General features: G+C 53.2%; 2 protein-coding genes across 7 annotated transcripts; both read left to right on the top strand.

Annotated features, from left to right (window-relative positions):
* The first annotated feature begins 135 nt into the window (after positions 1–135).
* Shc1 (SHC adaptor protein 1) lies at positions 136–11213 on the top strand. 3 transcript variants are annotated; one of them, XM_005080187.4, is made up of 12 exons: positions 136–293; positions 3606–3773; positions 4308–4378; positions 4869–4932; positions 5077–5196; positions 5560–5613; positions 5858–5909; positions 6077–6203; positions 7857–8043; positions 8125–8326; positions 8451–8689; positions 9556–11213. In XM_005080187.4, exons 2-12 carry the CDS (start codon positions 3609–3611, stop codon positions 9682–9684), a joined length of 1410 nt encoding a protein of 469 aa, XP_005080244.1. In that variant the 5' UTR covers positions 136–293; positions 3606–3608; the 3' UTR covers positions 9685–11213. The 3 variants fall into 3 exon arrangements, with proteins under 3 accessions (XP_005080244.1, XP_012976135.1, XP_005080243.1); XM_013120681.3 differs by lacking the exon at positions 136–293 and adding an exon at positions 417–742; XM_005080186.4 differs by lacking the exon at positions 136–293 and having other exon boundaries at positions 1553–3773.
* A 136-nt stretch (positions 11214–11349) lies between these two features.
* On the top strand, positions 11350–16633 carry Pygo2 (pygopus family PHD finger 2). Of its 4 annotated transcripts, none has more exons than XM_040752395.1 (3): positions 11350–11638; positions 12276–12325; positions 14016–16633. In XM_040752395.1, exons 2-3 carry the CDS (start codon positions 12284–12286, stop codon positions 15075–15077), a joined length of 1104 nt encoding a protein of 367 aa, XP_040608329.1. In that variant the 5' UTR covers positions 11350–11638; positions 12276–12283; the 3' UTR covers positions 15078–16633. The 4 variants fall into 4 exon arrangements, with proteins under 4 accessions (XP_040608329.1, XP_040608327.1, XP_040608328.1 ...); XM_040752393.1 differs by having other exon boundaries at positions 11350–11914; XM_040752394.1 differs by having other exon boundaries at positions 11350–11914; positions 12172–12325.
* The last annotated feature ends 99 nt before the right edge of the window (positions 16634–16732 follow it).

Here is a 16732-nt window from a genome sequence, read left to right as displayed (position 1 = left end):
CGGTGCTCGGGTTTCTGAAGCATGAGCTGGGTCAAGACTAGGACTCTCATTGGCTCCCGCTGAGCCCCGGCATCCGCTCACGCAGCCATTGGCCGGCTTCGGAAAGCAGACGGGTGAAGGAGGGACGGCGAGGTAGGGGGTCAGGGGTTAGTGAGGCCGGAAGTGAGTGTAATAAAGTTTGTCGGGGAGGCTGAGGCCGGGGCAGAAAGTTGGGGCGGTGACTTAAGCCGACAGTTACGTGATACGGAACCAGATCGGCCCGCGGTCCGGTGCGGAGACTCCATGCGACCCTGGTGAGTGTAGACTTTCTCTCTGTGGCTGACCCACTCCTCCTCCACCCCGGAACCCTCTCCCTGGGCCCTGCTTCCGGTCGTGTTGTATAAGTCCCGCCCCCGAGACCCTCTCCCCGGAAGTCCCACCTTCCAACTTCAAGGGGCTCCCTGAACCCCTAGTTGTCTCAGTGTCGCGACCACACCCTGTCGTCCCACTTCCCTGGAAACCCTACCCCCAGATAGGTTTTCCTAGCTCCACAAGATTAGTCTCTTCAGCTCTCTGAAACTGGCCTCTCAGGATTCTCGACGAATCGTAGTCTATCAAAACCCTGGCTTCCAAAAAGGGGCAAAACTTGCTTTTGAAAGAACGGTCTGGCTTTGTAGGAGTGACGCCTCTCTGGGGGCCCGCCCCTCCTGCGCCCCGCCCCTTCCACTGTCCACGTCTGGTCCGGGAATGTGGCGCGTTCCTCGTAAGGAGACTTCTCTGTGTCGGGCTTGAGTCTTTGCCGCAAAACCCATGTCTTAAGTTCCGGACGCTTCGCCTGCTCCTCTATCCCTCTCCTTTCTTTAAGCCTTGGGTTTAGTTTTCCTGAGCTCTCGTGCTCCATCAGGTGGGGGGTTGAAATTTGTGATTGTAAGGAGATTATTGGCAGCGCCGTTTCTCCCGAAACCTCTGAATAAGTTGAAGGGGCTGGGTTTCGTTTTTTCCCGCAGTCGAATGGATAAGAGAGTGGCTTGGAGACTGTTGATCCCACTCCTTCCTGGGTCAGCCCCTCTTCCTGAGACAGCCATAGGTGGTACCTTCCTGTGGCTGGATTGCACTAAGTTTAGATTTGTGTGAACCTAACAGGAGTGGAAGTTTTTTGCCATCAGAAGAAAAAGTGTTTTGGAGTTGGGAGTAGGGGCTAGTGCGTTTTCCGTTGTTTTTAAAAGACCCCTCCTCCTAACCAGATGACTCCTGTTTGGCATTCATCCTGACCCCACTTGCCCGACCTTCCCCGCTGGAAACATTCCTGAGGCTTTCGCCATTTCCTGCTATTTCCTATCCCTCCAGCTTCCTCCCTGCTGGGCTGAGGTGAAAAACTCGGCGCTCCCCCAGCCACTACTACCTAGCTTTGGTCCCGAAGATAATCTCCCATCTTTTTTTTTTTTTTTTTTTTTTTTTGGTTTTTGGTTTTTCGAGACAGGGTTTCTCTGTATTGTTTTGGAGGCTGTCCTGGAACTCACTCTGTAGACCAGGCTGGCCTCGAACTCCCCGAGATCCGCCTGCCTCTGCCTCCCGAGGGCTGGGATTAAAGGCGTGCGCCACCAACGCCCGGCTTCTCCCATCTCTTTAAGCAAATTCAAAGGCTTATGCTCCCTTTTCTTCCAAATGTGCACACTGTTGGTCATTCATTGCTTCTGGACATGAACGCTCCCGGAGAAAGCCATCTCTTAAGATGAGGACATCATTGTGTGTGTTTGGAAGTGTATGGCTGTGGCAGAATTTCTCCTCATTCCCTAAGAACTTCTTTTCAGGAAGAAGTGCGATGTTCAGTAACAGCTCTCCTGGGATGGGGACTAAGGGCAGGTGAAAAAGCCGAAGAGTGGTCTTTAACCCATTTTAAGTGCTGCTATTGTTAATCACAATCATACAGTTTTTAACTCTCCAAAATAAACCTAAAGGTAGTTTGGAGGTGAGCCTGTATAAAAAGCTTCCTTTTACTTCTTGTATTTGTCCCCCCTCCCTTTTTTTTTTTAAAGGAAATAAGTGATAGTTTATTCTGGAGTAATGCTGATTGGTCACTTTCTTTAACTTCCTGATGGCCTTTAGCAGAGCTGTGGCAGGAAACTGTGGGCAAAGAAATATGGGTTTGGTGTTGTTATGCACTTAGGGCCAGATCCCAACCTCTGGTATCCCTCTCTCCTTCCTGTCTTTATAAACACTGATTTGTTTATGGCCCTATTATCCCTTTATGGCTTTTAGGCACCAGTTCTGGTTTTTTGTTTTTTCATTTTCAGACCTCTAAGGCCAACCCCAACCTCTCTACTAGTGTGAGGGACACTGTTGGGTGGAGCTTACAGCCTTTAAGGAGAGAAATATGTCTGTAGGTCCAAAGGTAGCCTAATCCCTCTACATCCTCTGAAAAGGGGTCCAGGAAGTCCATTGCCCTTGGTAGGTGACAAGTCTAAAGAACAGGCTTGCTCTAGCTCCCAGATGCACCACCCAGATTGGCCTTATTCCTCCTGTTTCAGCTTTCCTTTCCCTCTTGGCCTGAGTTTACACCCACTGGGACTACTTTCCCTTCCTGGGTCCTCCCTCTTGTCCACAGCTGTTGTGGCTGAGGATGCTAATGGCCCAGGTTCCCTGGGGCTGCCACCTCACTCACTGTCTGGTGGGGGTGGGGATGGTCTGGGCTGTAAGAGACATGCTAAACTCTAGATAACCCTTTCCAGCAGCCTCTGTTTTCTCCTCTATCCTCCTAACCTTCCTGGCTTCCTGCTCACTTTGGCTAGCTCATGTCAGTTTGGATTGATCCAGAGTTCCTCTTAACTCCTTCCTTTCTTCTTCTTATTCTTCCATCTTTCTCTCCTACCCGGCACCTTCATCCTTCCCAGATGGATGTTTGTATTAGGCAAGGGAGAGTGGCTGGGTAGCACACATTGTGTGGGGAGGTGTCTCTGCCCCTCTGAGTCTGTGAGTCAGCAGTGTCCTTGGGATTGGTCTCTCTCCTTAGTTCCCCGCCTCTGGGGAGGAGCCAGTCAGCTCTGGGTCCAGCCTGTACTCCTCAGCCATAAGAGGCTTCCTCGCCGGGCTGGGCGAGGATGTGGCTTGAAGCTGTCTAGGTCTGACGTGGGAGAGCAGAGGTCACTTGTCCTTCGCCTCTCTAGGTCCTCTGTTATCACCGGGCTGCAGAGGTCAGACCAGGCTAAGGGCCTGGGGATGCCCCCTGCCTGGCCCCCTTGCCTGACTTTGGCAGGGGGGCCGGGCTGGGCCAGGCAGCAGCCCCCCTTCTCAACCCAGCCATGGATCTTCTACCTCCCAAGCCCAAGTACAACCCACTTCGAAATGAGTCTCTGTCATCGCTGGAGGAGGGGGCTTCAGGGTCTACCCCTACAGAAGAGCTGCCTTCCCCGTCAGCCTCATCCCTGGGACCCATTCTGCCTCCTCTGCCTGGGGACGATAGTCCGACTACTCTGTGTTCCTTCTTTCCCCGGATGAGCAACCTGAAGCTGGCCAATCCTTCTGGGGGTCGCCTGGGGCCTAAGGGGGGGCCAGGAAAGACTGCTGAAGATGGGGAAGGGAATGCAGGGCCAGCCCTTAGGGACTCAGGCCTCTCGCCCCTCCTCCAGGACATGAACAAGCTGAGCGGAGGCGGCGGGCGCAGGACTCGGGTAGAAGGGGGCCAGCTGGGGGGCGAGGAGTGGACCAGACACGGGAGCTTTGTCAATAAGCCCACGCGAGGCTGGCTGCACCCCAACGACAAAGTCATGGGACCTGGGGTTTCCTACTTGGTTCGGGTGAGTGAACATCCTCCTTTCCGCCCCCTCCCATACCTATCCAGTTCCTCTGCTCACTCCAGATTTGCTGGGACTTCCTGCTCTTCCCCCAACATCTGTGGCATTCCCCCAGTTCCTAAACCCTGCCACATCCCTTCTCCAGTTCCATGCCCTCTGTCTAACCTGGGGGTCTTCTGCCTGGGTCCCCTTTCCTTTGATTCCTACCCCCAGCTTACTCAATGGCCAAGCACGTCAGAGGCTTTAGTAAGTGTTGAATGAAAAATGACTTCTGGACTCTTCCCTCTAGACTCCTCCCTTTTCTATAGATGTCACCCCATGCCTGCTACTCCTCACAATCTCTCCACAGTGCATGAAGGTCCTCTTGGGTGGCCCTTCTTCACTAGGGGGTGGTAGCCCCGGGCAGTAGGAAAGCTACTTCACCTTCGCTTCCTTTAGGGACTCCACAGGGCACAGTCCTAGAACCTTCTGCAAGGGGTGGGGGAGTGTGGGGCGGGGGAGGGGCAGCTGACCCATTCTTGCCTCCTTCCCCCACAGTACATGGGTTGTGTGGAGGTCCTGCAGTCAATGCGAGCCCTTGACTTCAATACCCGGACTCAGGTCACCAGGTTAGTGGAGAGCAGGTATACGGTTGGAGTCCCAGGCTTAGTGAAGTTACAGAAGTCTCGGTGCGGAGGAGGAGGGAAGTTGGGCATTTGGTGGTGGTGCTGATGCTAACTTCTCAGGGGTGGCCAAGAGAACTGAAAGTGACACAAGTGTGTCTGACTGGAAAGAGCCAGCTCTGGTCTGGAGCCCCACCTGACCCGTCCAGCCCTGGCGATGGTGGAGGATGGATTAGGAAAGGCTGCTGCTCTGGGAAGGGAATGGCACGTTTGGTGACTGGGAAGAGGTGGGGCTGCAGCCATCGAGGCCCTAACCCAATCAGCCAGGAAGCAGCCCCTCAGTGTCATCAAATATTAAAGGCCCTTAATTCAATCCACCACGACAAAGAGCCTGGAGTGCTCGGAGAGTCTGGCCTGATCTTCCCCTCCCCCAGCTCTGTGGCAGCCCCAGGCAGTGGGAGGCCAGGAGTGGGTCTGAGTACCCCTGTCTCTCCAGGGAGGCCATCAGCTTGGTGTGTGAAGCGGTGCCTGGTGCCAAAGGAGCAACACGGAGGAGAAAGGTGTGTGTGGTGGCTGTGGGGAGCCGGGGGGGGGGGGGGGGCCCGGGGGGGCGGGGGGCGGGGCAAGCGCAGGCACGGGGAGGACACAGGGATGTCTCCTGGCGACGGCAGTGCGCAGGTGCTGAGACGTGGGGCCTTTCCTAGCCCTGTAGCCGCCCACTCAGCTCTATCCTGGGGAGGAGTAACCTGAAGTTTGCTGGAATGCCAATCACTCTCACTGTGTCCACCAGCAGCCTTAACCTCATGGCAGCAGACTGCAAACAGGTGGGTGGAGCTGCTGGGAGGGACTGGGGTAGTTATGGGAGGATGGGGGGGATCTGGAGGCTAAAAACCCGGAGTCTTCAGGCACAGCTGGAGAGTAGAGGGAAGAAATTAGAGGGCTTGGGTATAGTGGCAAATGTAATCCCAGTACTTGGAGGCAGAGGCCGGTGTTTGAGGTCCAACTATACAGTGAAGCCCTGCACCCGTGCACCCCCCAGATAGAAGGAAATTAGGAGACTGTAGGATTAGAGGCCAAGAGAATGAGACTGGGGTGCCGAGGCTCTGACTGGGGTGAGGGTACACACTGAGCCCTGAGACTGCCTGACATTTACCGTCCCTTCCTTCTCCATCCCCTGCCCTCATCAGATCATTGCCAACCATCACATGCAATCTATCTCATTCGCGTCTGGTGGGGATCCGGTGAGTTGGGGAACAGAGAGGATGGGGGTGGTGAGAGACTAGGGGTTAAGAAGGAGGAGGGGGTGCTGTCCAGAGGATGGGTGTGGTGACACATGCCTCTAAGGACCAGGACAGCCATAGAAATTCTTTTTTGAAAAACCATGAGGGAGAGAGGATTGTGGGAGTATCTGAAAAGAACAGTCTTGGGGGTCAAATAAGATAGAGTTGGAGACTCTAACTGGTCTCTTGTGAATCTATCCTCTAGGACACAGCTGAGTACGTTGCCTATGTTGCCAAAGACCCCGTAAATCAGAGAGGTGAGGCTTGTGAGCAACACGGGGTAGGGCCAATCATCTGAGAACAAGTGGGATCTCTTTCTCATACTCTCACCAGCTATGCTTGATGGGGCTATCCTGCCGAGGATTGGGGTTGGGTCCTCCCGACACCCTACCTCAACTCACTGGCAGTTTGTACTGTGCCCCAGCCTGCCATATCCTGGAGTGTCCTGAAGGGCTTGCGCAGGACGTCATCAGCACCATCGGCCAGGCCTTTGAGCTGCGCTTCAAACAGTATCTCAGGAACCCACCTAAGCTGGTCACCCCCCATGACAGGTGAGCTGGCGTAAAGGGCATGAGGCAGCTCTAGAGCCTCAGGCTGGGGACTGGAATAGTTCTTTTCCCATGCTTGAGTTCCGAGGGTTCAGAAAAGGTAATGACCTATGTGACCCTGCCTCCTCCTTTCTACTGTGTTATGTCTCCAGTGGCTCAGCAGGGAAGTCTGTTGAGGGTCATGCCTGCTACAGGGACAGTTTCTTCCTTTTGTTTGCCTAGGGTGGGGTTATATTCCAGCACCTCCCTCTAGCTTGCCTTTTCTAGCTGGATGGACTCTGGCTCAGATTCCTCATTTTTAGCCTATCCCTGTATGGTTTATTTATTATTATTTTATGGTTTTTCAAGACCGGGTTTCTCAGTGTAATAGCCCTTGCTTCCTGGAACCTGCTCTGTACACCAGGCTGGCCTGGACCTCACAGAAATTCACCTGCCTCTGCCTCCTGAGTACTGGGACTAAAGGTGTGTGCCGTCGCCGCCACCACCCAGCTTATCCCTGTGTTCTTACATAGTTTTTTCCCCTTAAAGATTTTTTTGTTTTATGTGTATGTGTGTTTTACTGCATGTATGTAAGTGTATACAGTATCTGTGGAAGCCAAAAGAGGGCATTGGATCCCCTGGAACTGGAATTAAAGATGGTTTTGAGCTTCCATGTGAGTGCTGAGAACCAAACCCGGGTCCTCTGCATCATACTCCCCATTCACTGTTCTGTGCTTTCCTGCCCCTGAAGGTTATTAAGAATTTAGATTTTAGCCTGTTGGTGGTGGCGTACACCTTTAATCCCAGCACTCAGGAGGCAGAGGCAGGTGGATCTCTGAGTTGGAGGACAGTCTGGTCTACAGAGTGAGTTCCAGGACGGCTGGGGCTACTCAGAGAAACGCAGTCTCGAAAAGAAAAATCTAGATTGGGGAAAAAATATTTTCTTTTTTTCTGTATGTGTATGTGTGTTGGAGCATGTGTTGTGTGTGCAAATGTACTCACGTGTGTGTGCTTATAGAGAGGTCTCAAGTTGACATCAGATGCCTTCCTTTATTGCAGCACACTTTGTTTATTGACGGTCAAGGTCTTTTGCTGGCCTGGAGCTTGCCAGATTTGGCTAGGGCAACCAGCTTGCTCTGGATCCTGTCTCTGCCTCCAGAGTGCTGGGGTTACAGGTGGTCACCATTCTTGTAGAGTTGGCCTGGCTTGTACATGGGTTCTGGTGATCCAAACTTTGACTCTCACACCTTAGCCACTGACTGCTTCCCGTTCTAGCATCTCTTTTTTACCTGAGATCCCTATGGGTTTTTTGTTTGTTTTTGTTTTTTTTCAAGTTTCAAGAGATAAACAATGTGACCATCCTGAATATCTCTTTTTTTGAACAGTGCCTCCATCCCTCTGGGATACCATAGCTGTCAAAAGTGAGTTTTTGGTTTAAAACCAAATTAAATCTCAACTCTACCTCCTTTTAGTTGAGAGACCTTGTGCAAATCTCTCCAACCCCGATTTTTATTTTTAAAAATTGAAAGGAATACCAGCCTTACAGGGTTATAGCACCACGCCTCAGGTCTGACCCATAGTATACGTGTATGTATGCCTAGGATGTGATCAAGGTTCTCTTGGGTCTCTTGGCCACCACACATGTAAACCCACCTCACTCCATCCTTCGCTTTTCAGGATGGCTGGCTTTGCTGGCTCAGCCTGGGACGAGGAGGAGGAAGAGCCACCTGACCATCAGTACTACAATGACTTCCCAGGGAAGGAACCCCCTCTCGGTGGGGTGGTAGACATGAGGCTTCGAGAAGGGGCTGCTCGACCCACTGTGCCCACTGCTCAGGTGCCCAGCCACTTGGGAGCTACACTGGTAAGCTTGGAGGATGGAGACCGCCAGTCCAGGGTGGGAGTGGCTGGCTAGGGCCTTGGTCTCACCTGGTCTTTCTTACAGCCTGTAGGGCAGCATGCTGCAGGAGACCCTGAAGTCCCTAAACAGATGCTGCCTGCACCACCTTGCCCAGGCAGAGAGCTCTTCGATGACCCTTCCTATGTCAACATCCAGAATCTAGACAAGGCCCGGCAAGCTGGGGGTGGGGCTGGGCCTCCCAATCCTTCCGTTAATGGCAGTGCACCCCGCGACCTCTTTGACATGAGTGAGTGAGTCTCATAGCCCTACCTTCCTCTGTCCCTCCTTTTCCACTTGTTCTCGACTTCCTAGAGTCTGAGTCTTGGGGGTATGCTGGGCCAGTTCTGCTAGCCATCTCTCTACACCCTTAGAGCCCTTTGAAGATGCCCTTCGGGGGCCTCCACCCCCTCAGACCATGTCCATGGCCGAGCAGCTCCAAGGGGAGTCCTGGTTCCATGGGAAGCTGAGCCGGCGGGAAGCAGAAGCTCTGCTGCGGCTCAATGGTGACTTCTTGGTTCGAGAGAGCACAACCACACCTGGCCAGTATGTGCTCACTGGCCTGCAGAGTGGGCAGCCCAAGCACCTGCTTCTGGTGGACCCTGAAGGTGTGGTAAGTGGGCAGAGGTGTATGTAGCAGGTGGGAGAAAAAGGTACCTTTCTTTCCTCTCCTTATTGCTGTCTTTTTCGAGAAAGGGTTTCCCTGAAGCTTTGGAGCCTGTCTAGAACTCGCTCTGTAAACCAGGCTGGCCTCAAACTCAGATATCCCTCTGCCTCTGCTTCCTGAGTGCTGGGATTAAAGGTGTACGCCACCACTCTGCTGGCTCTGAGCTGTGTTCATTACAGTTCTGACCAGTCCTCCAATCTCAGACCTAGAAAGTTCTTACCTGATCTGTGCTCCTTTTGCCTGGTGAGGAAGTGACCCCGAGAAGGCAGTGACGCTTGACATGAGATGGTTATGGGGCAGAGACCCCAAATTTCCTCTTGAGAGGAGTCAGGAGTCTCCCTAGCTCTTTAGTCTCAAACTCAGTGTTCTTTTTTCTTCTTTTTAAAAAATCTGACTTGCCTGCTGGATATTGGTGGCTCACACCTTTAATCTCAGCACTCAGGAGGCAGAGGCAGGTGGATCTGTGTGAATTTGAGGCCAGGCTGGTCTACAGAGAGAATTCTAGGACAGGCTCCAAAGCTACACAGAGAAACTGTCTCAAAAAACCAAGCCCAAACAAACCAAACCAAACCAAAACCAAACAAAACAGAAGCTGACCTGCTTCACTAGTCCTCCATGCCCTCCATTGAGACAGCAGTTCCTTCAAGTCACCAGTTTCACTGTCCACAGACTCCCATGTGTGTGAATATCTTCTCTGTAAAGAAACGTCAATAGTCATGGCTGACCTGCCCTGGCCCCCATCTTCCTCAGTTTTGGGGACTAAGGTCTTACTGACTCTTCACAACTGATCCTCTTTCTTCCCGTCTTCCCAGGTTCGGACAAAGGATCACCGCTTTGAGAGTGTCAGCCACCTCATCAGCTACCACATGGACAATCACTTGCCCATCATCTCCGCGGGCAGTGAACTGTGTCTACAGCAACCCGTGGATCGGAAAGCGTGATCCTCAGTCTTTCCCGGATGCCCTCCATCCCTTTCTACCGTGTCCTCTAACTCCTGGGACCTCTGTTCTGTGGGGCTGGCCTTGGGTGCCCACCGGAGAGAGGGGGCTTTAGATAGGAACCTGGGGTAGCACCCTGCTTCTGCCCAAACCTCACCAAAGTATTAATGTACAGAGTGGTCCCTTGCCTGGGCCCTGTCTGTGCCAGCCTGATGCGCTTTCCCCCAGAGGGTAGGTTCTTACAGTGGAAAATGCGCTGGGGTGATAGGCCCAGTGGAGCAAGTGCCCTTTGGGGAAGGGAAATATCATACCTCTGGTTTACCCCTGGTCTTCAGGGTACCCCAGATCCCTCATAACATACCCTACTCCCTATGCATCCCCTTACAACTCTGTGCCTTTGACTGTCTCCTAGGTGTGTAGGTACTCTCTGCAGAGTTCTCAGGCCCTTCATTGTAGAGAGGGGGTGCTGACACCTCGGCTTCCGGAATCCTGTCATGCTCAGCACCTCTCTGTGTTTGGGAAGAATGGGGGCAGGAGTGGCAGCTACCTCCTCTGCCTTTTGGTTGTGCAGCCCTTAAGAGAGTGCCCCAAGCCGGGCTTGGTGGCACATGCCTTTAATCACAGCACCCAGGGGGCAGAGATGAGGATTTGTAAGGCCAGGCTGGTCTACAACAGAGTTCCAGGACAGCCAGGGCTATGTAGAGAGACCCTGACTCCAAAACCAAAGAGAGACAAGAGAGATAGCCCCAGGGCCCCCTCCTGGTGGCGGAGGGGGGGCAGAATTGGACCCCTGCCTTGCTCAGTGCCTCCTGGCCTTGATCCCTATCCTCCCAGGGGTCTCTACATTTCTTAAGCCTGCCCCTCCCACGTTTGCTCCTGTGTTACAGTCTACAGCCAAAGTATAGCCTTCCTGCAACCCCATCCGGTCTCGCACTTTTGGGATGGGTGTGCGTGGCTGACATGTGCCTCCAGTATGTGTACGGCTAACCTCGGGGTTGCGGAGGCATTGAGACCGAAGCAGTGGACAATCCTCAATTCCATTTGTAGGTCTGGAACTGCACTCTGTGTTGTTAACACACATACATTTTAGGGCTGTAGATTTTTTTCCTGGTTTTGTTTCTGTTGTTTACTTTTGAGCACAAAGTATGATAGTCGATTACATTTATATATCACCTTGAGTTTTCCAAACTTTTTTTTTAAATACAACTGTTGGGATTTTACTCTCTCTGGCCTAAAAATAAATAGGACAGAATTCCTTTTTCTTCTTCCTCAAGAGACCTGAGCGGAAGTTTGGTTAAACAGTATTGTGGGGTCATGATGTGAAAGCTAATGTCAAACCCTACCTTCTGCTTGCGGGCCTTGCGGGCTGATACAGCTAGGACAGAAAGAAACTTTAGAAGCGCACCTGTAAGGCCTTGTGGACATGGGGTGGGGGTGTAAGACTGGTTTTCAGTCTTGGCCGTCGCCTACTTTTGGTTTGGATGCTTTATACCAAAGGGAAATAGTCTTCATTAAAGTCCGTATTTCTTCTACCTCGGCGCCTCAACACCTCTGGAAAGTCTGGTTGATGAGGGCGTCAGTGGGAGGTGGCGGTGGACCCCACCTGGGCTAAGTCCATTGGGCTCAAAGCCAGCGCCAGCCCGCGGGAGGATTTGGGGGCCAGTGAGGCTGCGCGGTAGGGACGTATCTGAAAGGCGATTGGTTCGCGGTAGGAAGGGGCGTGTCCGGACCGCCCCCAGGCCCCCAGGGAGCTCGCGCGCCCGCTGTCGTGCGGTGCACCCCACAGCTGCGGGGCCAGCTCGGCCAGCCTCAGCCGCACTTCGGAGGAGTGGCGTGGCGAGGCCCAGCCTTCCTGGGTGCAGCGTCTTAGCCCTTCCCATCTTTCCCCTCCCTACCGCGCTCGGTGGCGGCGACCCATTGGAGTTCCGGTTCCGGTTGCTGTGGCCGTGGGCGGGCGGTGAGTCTGGAGCAGGCGTGCAGTTGGTGCTCTGGCTCTGTGACTCCCTCTCGGCGTGTCTAGGGCTTGCTGCAGCTCGGGGGTGCTGCGCTGCCCCTGACTCCCCTCCGGGCGATGGTGCGGCCTGAGGACGCTTCCATCCCCCGCCGACGCTGACTCGGGTCCCCCAATCCATGGCCGCCTCGGCGCCGCCCCCACCGGACAAGCTGGAGGGAGGCAGCGGCCCCGCACCGCCCCCCGCGCCGCCCAGCACCGGGAGGAAGCAGGGCAAGGCCGGTGAGAGCGCAGAGAGGGGCGGGGGCTGTCGAGGCCCAGGACCCTGGACCCTCGTAGGGAAGGGATGGGGGCTGGGGAGGTTGCCTAGGCACTGGAGGTGGTCTCAGGTGGGAAGGGTTTGTGGTTGGGGGCAGGTGTCACAGATCACTTCAGGTTTTGGAGCCGGGTATCTTTGATTTCAATGAGATGTAGGATCGTAGCTTAGAGTGTAGTCATACTAGTCATTTTTCATATTTTACCCCCGTTTCTGAAATAAGTAAGCAAGTGTACGTGGAAGTTAGAGTCTGGAAAGTGGCTGGGAGGAAGGAGACAGTAGAACCTCAGGAAAACTTGCCTCGTCTGCCTATTGCTGCTCTTCCAGGTCTGCAAATGAAGAGCCCTGAAAAGAAACGAAGAAAGTCCAACACTCAGGTAAATGGGAATCCATAGTGGGAGTATTCCAAGAAACCCCTCCCCGCTTTGTCTGTCTGACTGTCTGTCTGTCTGCCTGGCTGCCCGCTTGTGCCTTGTTCCAGGTGGAGGGAGGGGTGAGGAAAAGCAGAGATACTCTCCTCTCCTTTCCCTCTCGGGTCCTAGCTCTGTGCCAGCGTTTAGCCCAGCCCGGCCTTCCTCCTTTCGTGTTTCTTCCTTTGTGAGACAAGATCTCATGTATCCCAGACTGACTTTGTATTTGCTGTGTAGCCAAGGACGACTTTGAATCTATGATCCTGCTTTCTCTTCCAAAGTGGTGAGATTACAGATGTGCATCACCATACTGGTTTTCTGCAGTGCTAGGAACCCAAGGACGAGTGCTAGGTGCCCTCAGAGGCCAGAAGAGAGGGTCAGAGTGCCCAGGACTGGAGGTACAGGTAGTTGTCAGCTGTGAGCAGCAAGTGCTCTTAAACCGGTGAGCCGTCTCCAGCCTGTACTCACTGTTTTGAGACAAGGTGCCCAGCTCGGCTTCGATGTCTTAGCTCATCTGCTTCACTCTCTGAAGTGCTGGTATTTGCTGGCATATCTCACCAGGCCTAGTTTGCTGAGTCTTTCCTAGGGGTCCATGCTACAGTGCTTTAATGTTTGTTCTTATTAGAAAGGCTGAGAAAATAGGAGACTTTTAAAAAGTAAATATTCAGTACTGAGTGTTTGCCTAGTTAGCTTGCACAGAGCCCTGAGTTTTAGCCCCAGCGCTTTGTAAACTGAGATGGAGTCGTTCATTTCTGTCACAGTACTCCAAAGAATGAGGCAGGAGGATGGGGATAATGAGGATTTCAAGGTTATCTTCAGCTACAAACTGAGCTTGAATGCAGCCTGGTTATATAAGATACTGTCTGGTGGGGGGGGGCAGGATTAATTAACTGCTTTGGGGTCAGTCCTGGGTTTTGGTATGATTTTTGTCTTTTTTTTTTTGTTTGTTTGTTTGTTTTTGTTTTTCAAGACAGGGTTTCTCTGAGCCGGGCATTGGTGGCGCACGCCTTTAATCCCAGCACTCAGGAGGCAGAGGCAGGCGGATCTCTGTGAGTTCGAGGCCGGGCTGGACCGATAGCCTCCAAAACAATACAGAGAAACCCTGTCTCGTAAAACAACAACAACAAAAAAAAAGACAGGGTTTCTCTGTATTGTTTTGGACGCTCTCCTGGAACTCTCTTTGTAGACCAGGATGGCCTCGAACTCACAGAGATCTGCCTGCCTCTGCCTCTTGAGTGCTGGGATTAAAGGCGTGGCATGCGCTGCCACCGCCCGGCTTGTCTGTATTTTTATAAGTTCAGTTATTTTGTTATCCTTAACTGTATGTATGCATATGGGTCTCTATGTGCATGCGAATGCAAGTGCTGGCAGAAACCAAAGGTGTTACACCTCTGGAGTTGTAGGCCATTATTGAGCCCTCTAACATGGGTGCTGGGAATCCAACTCAGGCTCTTAACCGGTGAGCTAGCTCTCCGGCCCTGTCTGCTGGGTTTTGTTTCGTTTTTTAAAAAACAGTGCTGTTGTGGGCTCCACCTCCCGCCCCCTGTCATGTCCTAAGGTCAGTCACGGTTTTGGGTCTGAGCTGTGTCAGTCTTCAAAGAGTATATTGTGTTTGTGGTGCTCGTGTCCCATAACATCTTCCTCCTGTTTTCACTAGGGTCCTGCATACTCACATCTGACAGAGTTTGCACCACCCCCGACTCCCATGGTGGACCATCTGGTTGCTTCTAACCCTTTTGAGGATGACTTCGGAGCCCCTAAGGTGGGGGGTGCAGGCCCTCCATTCCTTGGCAGTCCTGTGCCCTTTGGAGGCTTTCGTGTACAGGGGGGCATGGCAGGCCAGGTACCCCCAGGCTATGGCACTGGAGGAGGAGGGGGTCCCCAGCCACTTCGTCGACAGCCCCCTCCTTTCCCTCCCAACCCTATGGGCCCAGCTTTTAATATGCCTCCTCAGGGCCCTGGCTATCCACCCCCAGGCAACATGAACTTTCCCAGTCAACCCTTCAACCAGTCTCTGGGCCAAAACTTTAGCCCACCTGGTGGGCAGATGATGCCGGGTCCAGTGGGGGGATTTGGTCCCATGATCTCCCCCACCATGGGGCAGCCTCCTAGAGGTGAGCTGGGTCCTCCTCTCCCCCAACGCTTTGCCCAACCAGGAGCTCCTTTTGGTCCTTCCCTTCAGAGACCTGGTCAGGGACTTCCCAGCCTGCCTCCTAACACAAGTCCCTTCCCTGGTCCAGACCCTGGTTTTCCAGGCCCTGGTGGTGAGGATGGGGGAAAGCCCTTGAATCCACCTGCTCCCACTGCTTTTCCCCAGGAGCCTCACTCAGGTTCCCCAGCTGCTGCTGTTAATGGGAATCAGCCTAGTTTCCCCCCCAGCAGCAGCGGCCGAGGTGGGGGCACTCCAGATGCCAACAGCCTCGCACCCCCAGGCAAGACAGGTGGAGGCTCAGGGCCTCAGCCTCCCCCGGGTCTGGTGTACCCTTGCGGTGCCTGTCGGAGTGAGGTGAACGATGACCAGGACGCCATTCTGTGTGAGGCCTCCTGCCAGAAGTGGTTCCACCGAGAGTGCACCGGCATGACGGAGAGCGCCTATGGGCTGCTAACCACCGAAGCCTCTGCAGTCTGGGCCTGCGATCTCTGCCTCAAGACCAAGGAGATCCAGTCTGTCTACATCCGAGAGGGCATGGGGCAGCTGGTGGCTGCTAACGATGGGTGACTCTGGTGGGGCGGCTTAGGGAAGTGCACATTTCTTACTGTGCCCGTGCAGAGTAACTATGTGGCTCTCCTCCTCGTTTTCCACCGCTTCCCATCACATGGAGCAGAAATACATGGTTTCTGGAAACGGAAGAGGAACTGAGGCGGACAGGCAGAAGAGCCTGGCTTGCTCGCTTGTTTGTTTGTCTGTTTCCTGGGAACTTGTGCATCGAGACCTTTGGAGATAGAGGAAGCTGAAGCTCGCCCACTGAGCAGAGCATTCCTAGAGCCTAGCTGGAGGCTGCAGGAGAAGAGGGCTGGAGGACGCTCCAGATGACAGATGACCCTAACACCGGTGCCTATGTAGCTCTGTATGTAGCCCCAGAGCTACTGCTGTAGCTTTTGGAGTCACGTGGTCAAAGTTTCTTCGCTCACTGAGATGTAGTCCCTTTTGTTGGTTCTGGAAACAAATGGGGATTCTCGTCTTTCCCTTTGCTTCCCCTAGACCCATCTTACTCCTTTCTCCTCAGAACACCAAATACCTTGAAGAAGCAGAGTTCCTGACTCGGGCAGTTGCTTGTCTGGGGGTCAAGACTGTAGATAAGAGATGCTGAGAAGACATCTTCCTCACACCAAAGTCACTGGTCCTTTCTCAGCTTCTCTTGTGCTTTTCTCTCAGTGACCATGTTTTTGCCAAAAGTTGGGATGTGGTGGGTCTGACCAGAGTATTTGAAGTTTGGGCTCCCCTGGAAGTCTGGACTGGAGACATTAACCCCTTCTTTCCCGCCTATCTGCTGCACATTATGATAGCGCTGTTACTCAGCTCTTGGTGCCCCCATTTCCTCTGCCTCGGGAAAGTTTGGGAAGGCACGAAGCCCTTATACCTCATTCCTTCCCTGATAAAAGGATCCAAGTGAGGCCCTGCTGTGGCTTTGCAGAGGTGGGGGTGGGCAGCAGGATCCTCAAAGCCATGGTACTAAAAGCTAGAAGAACCTGAACTTTACAGCTTCACCCTTTTTTATCATCCGGGCCTGGTGATCCAGCCACTAGGCTTGGTTTATTTTTATTTTTGTAGCATTCCCCACCAGTGATGAGACTGGGACTCAGCTTCTCTTACCCTCTTCCTAGCTAGCCTGTGTGCCCTTTATATGGGGGAGGAGAGCAAGCTTGGGTGTGGCCCCTTTGGGGAAGTCTCGGTGCCCAGCGCTAGGCGTGGTAACAAAGGCCCTCTCCTGTCTTGCCCCGCTTGTTATGTTCCCTGCGCATGGAGAGAGAAGACATTGATGGAGTCCAAGCCTCTGAAGCTGAGGAGGAGGGTGGACCTGCTCCCTACTCTGCCCCCAACCTGTAAACTTCATGTGGCAGCCTCTGCTCACCTTTGTGTTGTGTTGTGGTTCTGTTTACTCCTATTACCTGTTGCTACTTTTGTGTTGTCTTCATGGTTTGTAAAATGCACCTGGGGAGGGTCCATCCCCATTTTCCTCTCTGCTACTTTCTGGAGGAAGGTGGGTTGGCAGAGATGTGGTTACAGGATCTTTTTTATATGGTTGGACTAATAAAATGACTTGAAAATCCAAACAAGGACTCCTTTGTTAATTTGAAAACAGAAAACAACAAAAAAATTTGGCTAATCAGATGGTGTTCCTGCGAGGAGGATGCGCAGAGGGCAAGGCTGTC

This window comes from Mesocricetus auratus, unplaced genomic scaffold (genome assembly GCF_017639785.1).
Source record: "Mesocricetus auratus isolate SY011 unplaced genomic scaffold, BCM_Maur_2.0 Super-Scaffold_100009, whole genome shotgun sequence".
Taxonomy (NCBI): domain Eukaryota; kingdom Metazoa; phylum Chordata; class Mammalia; order Rodentia; family Cricetidae; genus Mesocricetus; species Mesocricetus auratus.
This window is presented reverse-complemented; position numbering and strand designations above follow the sequence as displayed.

Bases quoted from the DNA above. Each gene is read 5' to 3' on its own strand.
- Shc1 (XM_005080186.4), top strand. From the start codon at position 3,279: ATGGATCTTCTACCTCCCAAGCCCAAGTACAACCCACTTCGAAATGAG. The intron at 4,933-5,076 runs GTGTGTGTGGTG...GGCCTTTCCTAG, and splicing joins GAGCAACACGGAGGAGAAAG to CCCTGTAGCCGCCCACTCAG. The intron at 5,197-5,559 runs GTGGGTGGAGCT...TGCCCTCATCAG, and splicing joins TGGCAGCAGACTGCAAACAG to ATCATTGCCAACCATCACAT.
- Pygo2 (XM_040752393.1), top strand. From the start codon at position 11,812: ATGGCCGCCTCGGCGCCGCCCCCACCGGACAAGCTGGAGGGAGGCAGC. The intron at 11,915-12,275 runs GTGAGAGCGCAG...CTGCTCTTCCAG, and splicing joins GAGGAAGCAGGGCAAGGCCG to GTCTGCAAATGAAGAGCCCT. The intron at 12,326-14,015 runs GTAAATGGGAAT...TGTTTTCACTAG, and splicing joins GAAGAAAGTCCAACACTCAG to GGTCCTGCATACTCACATCT.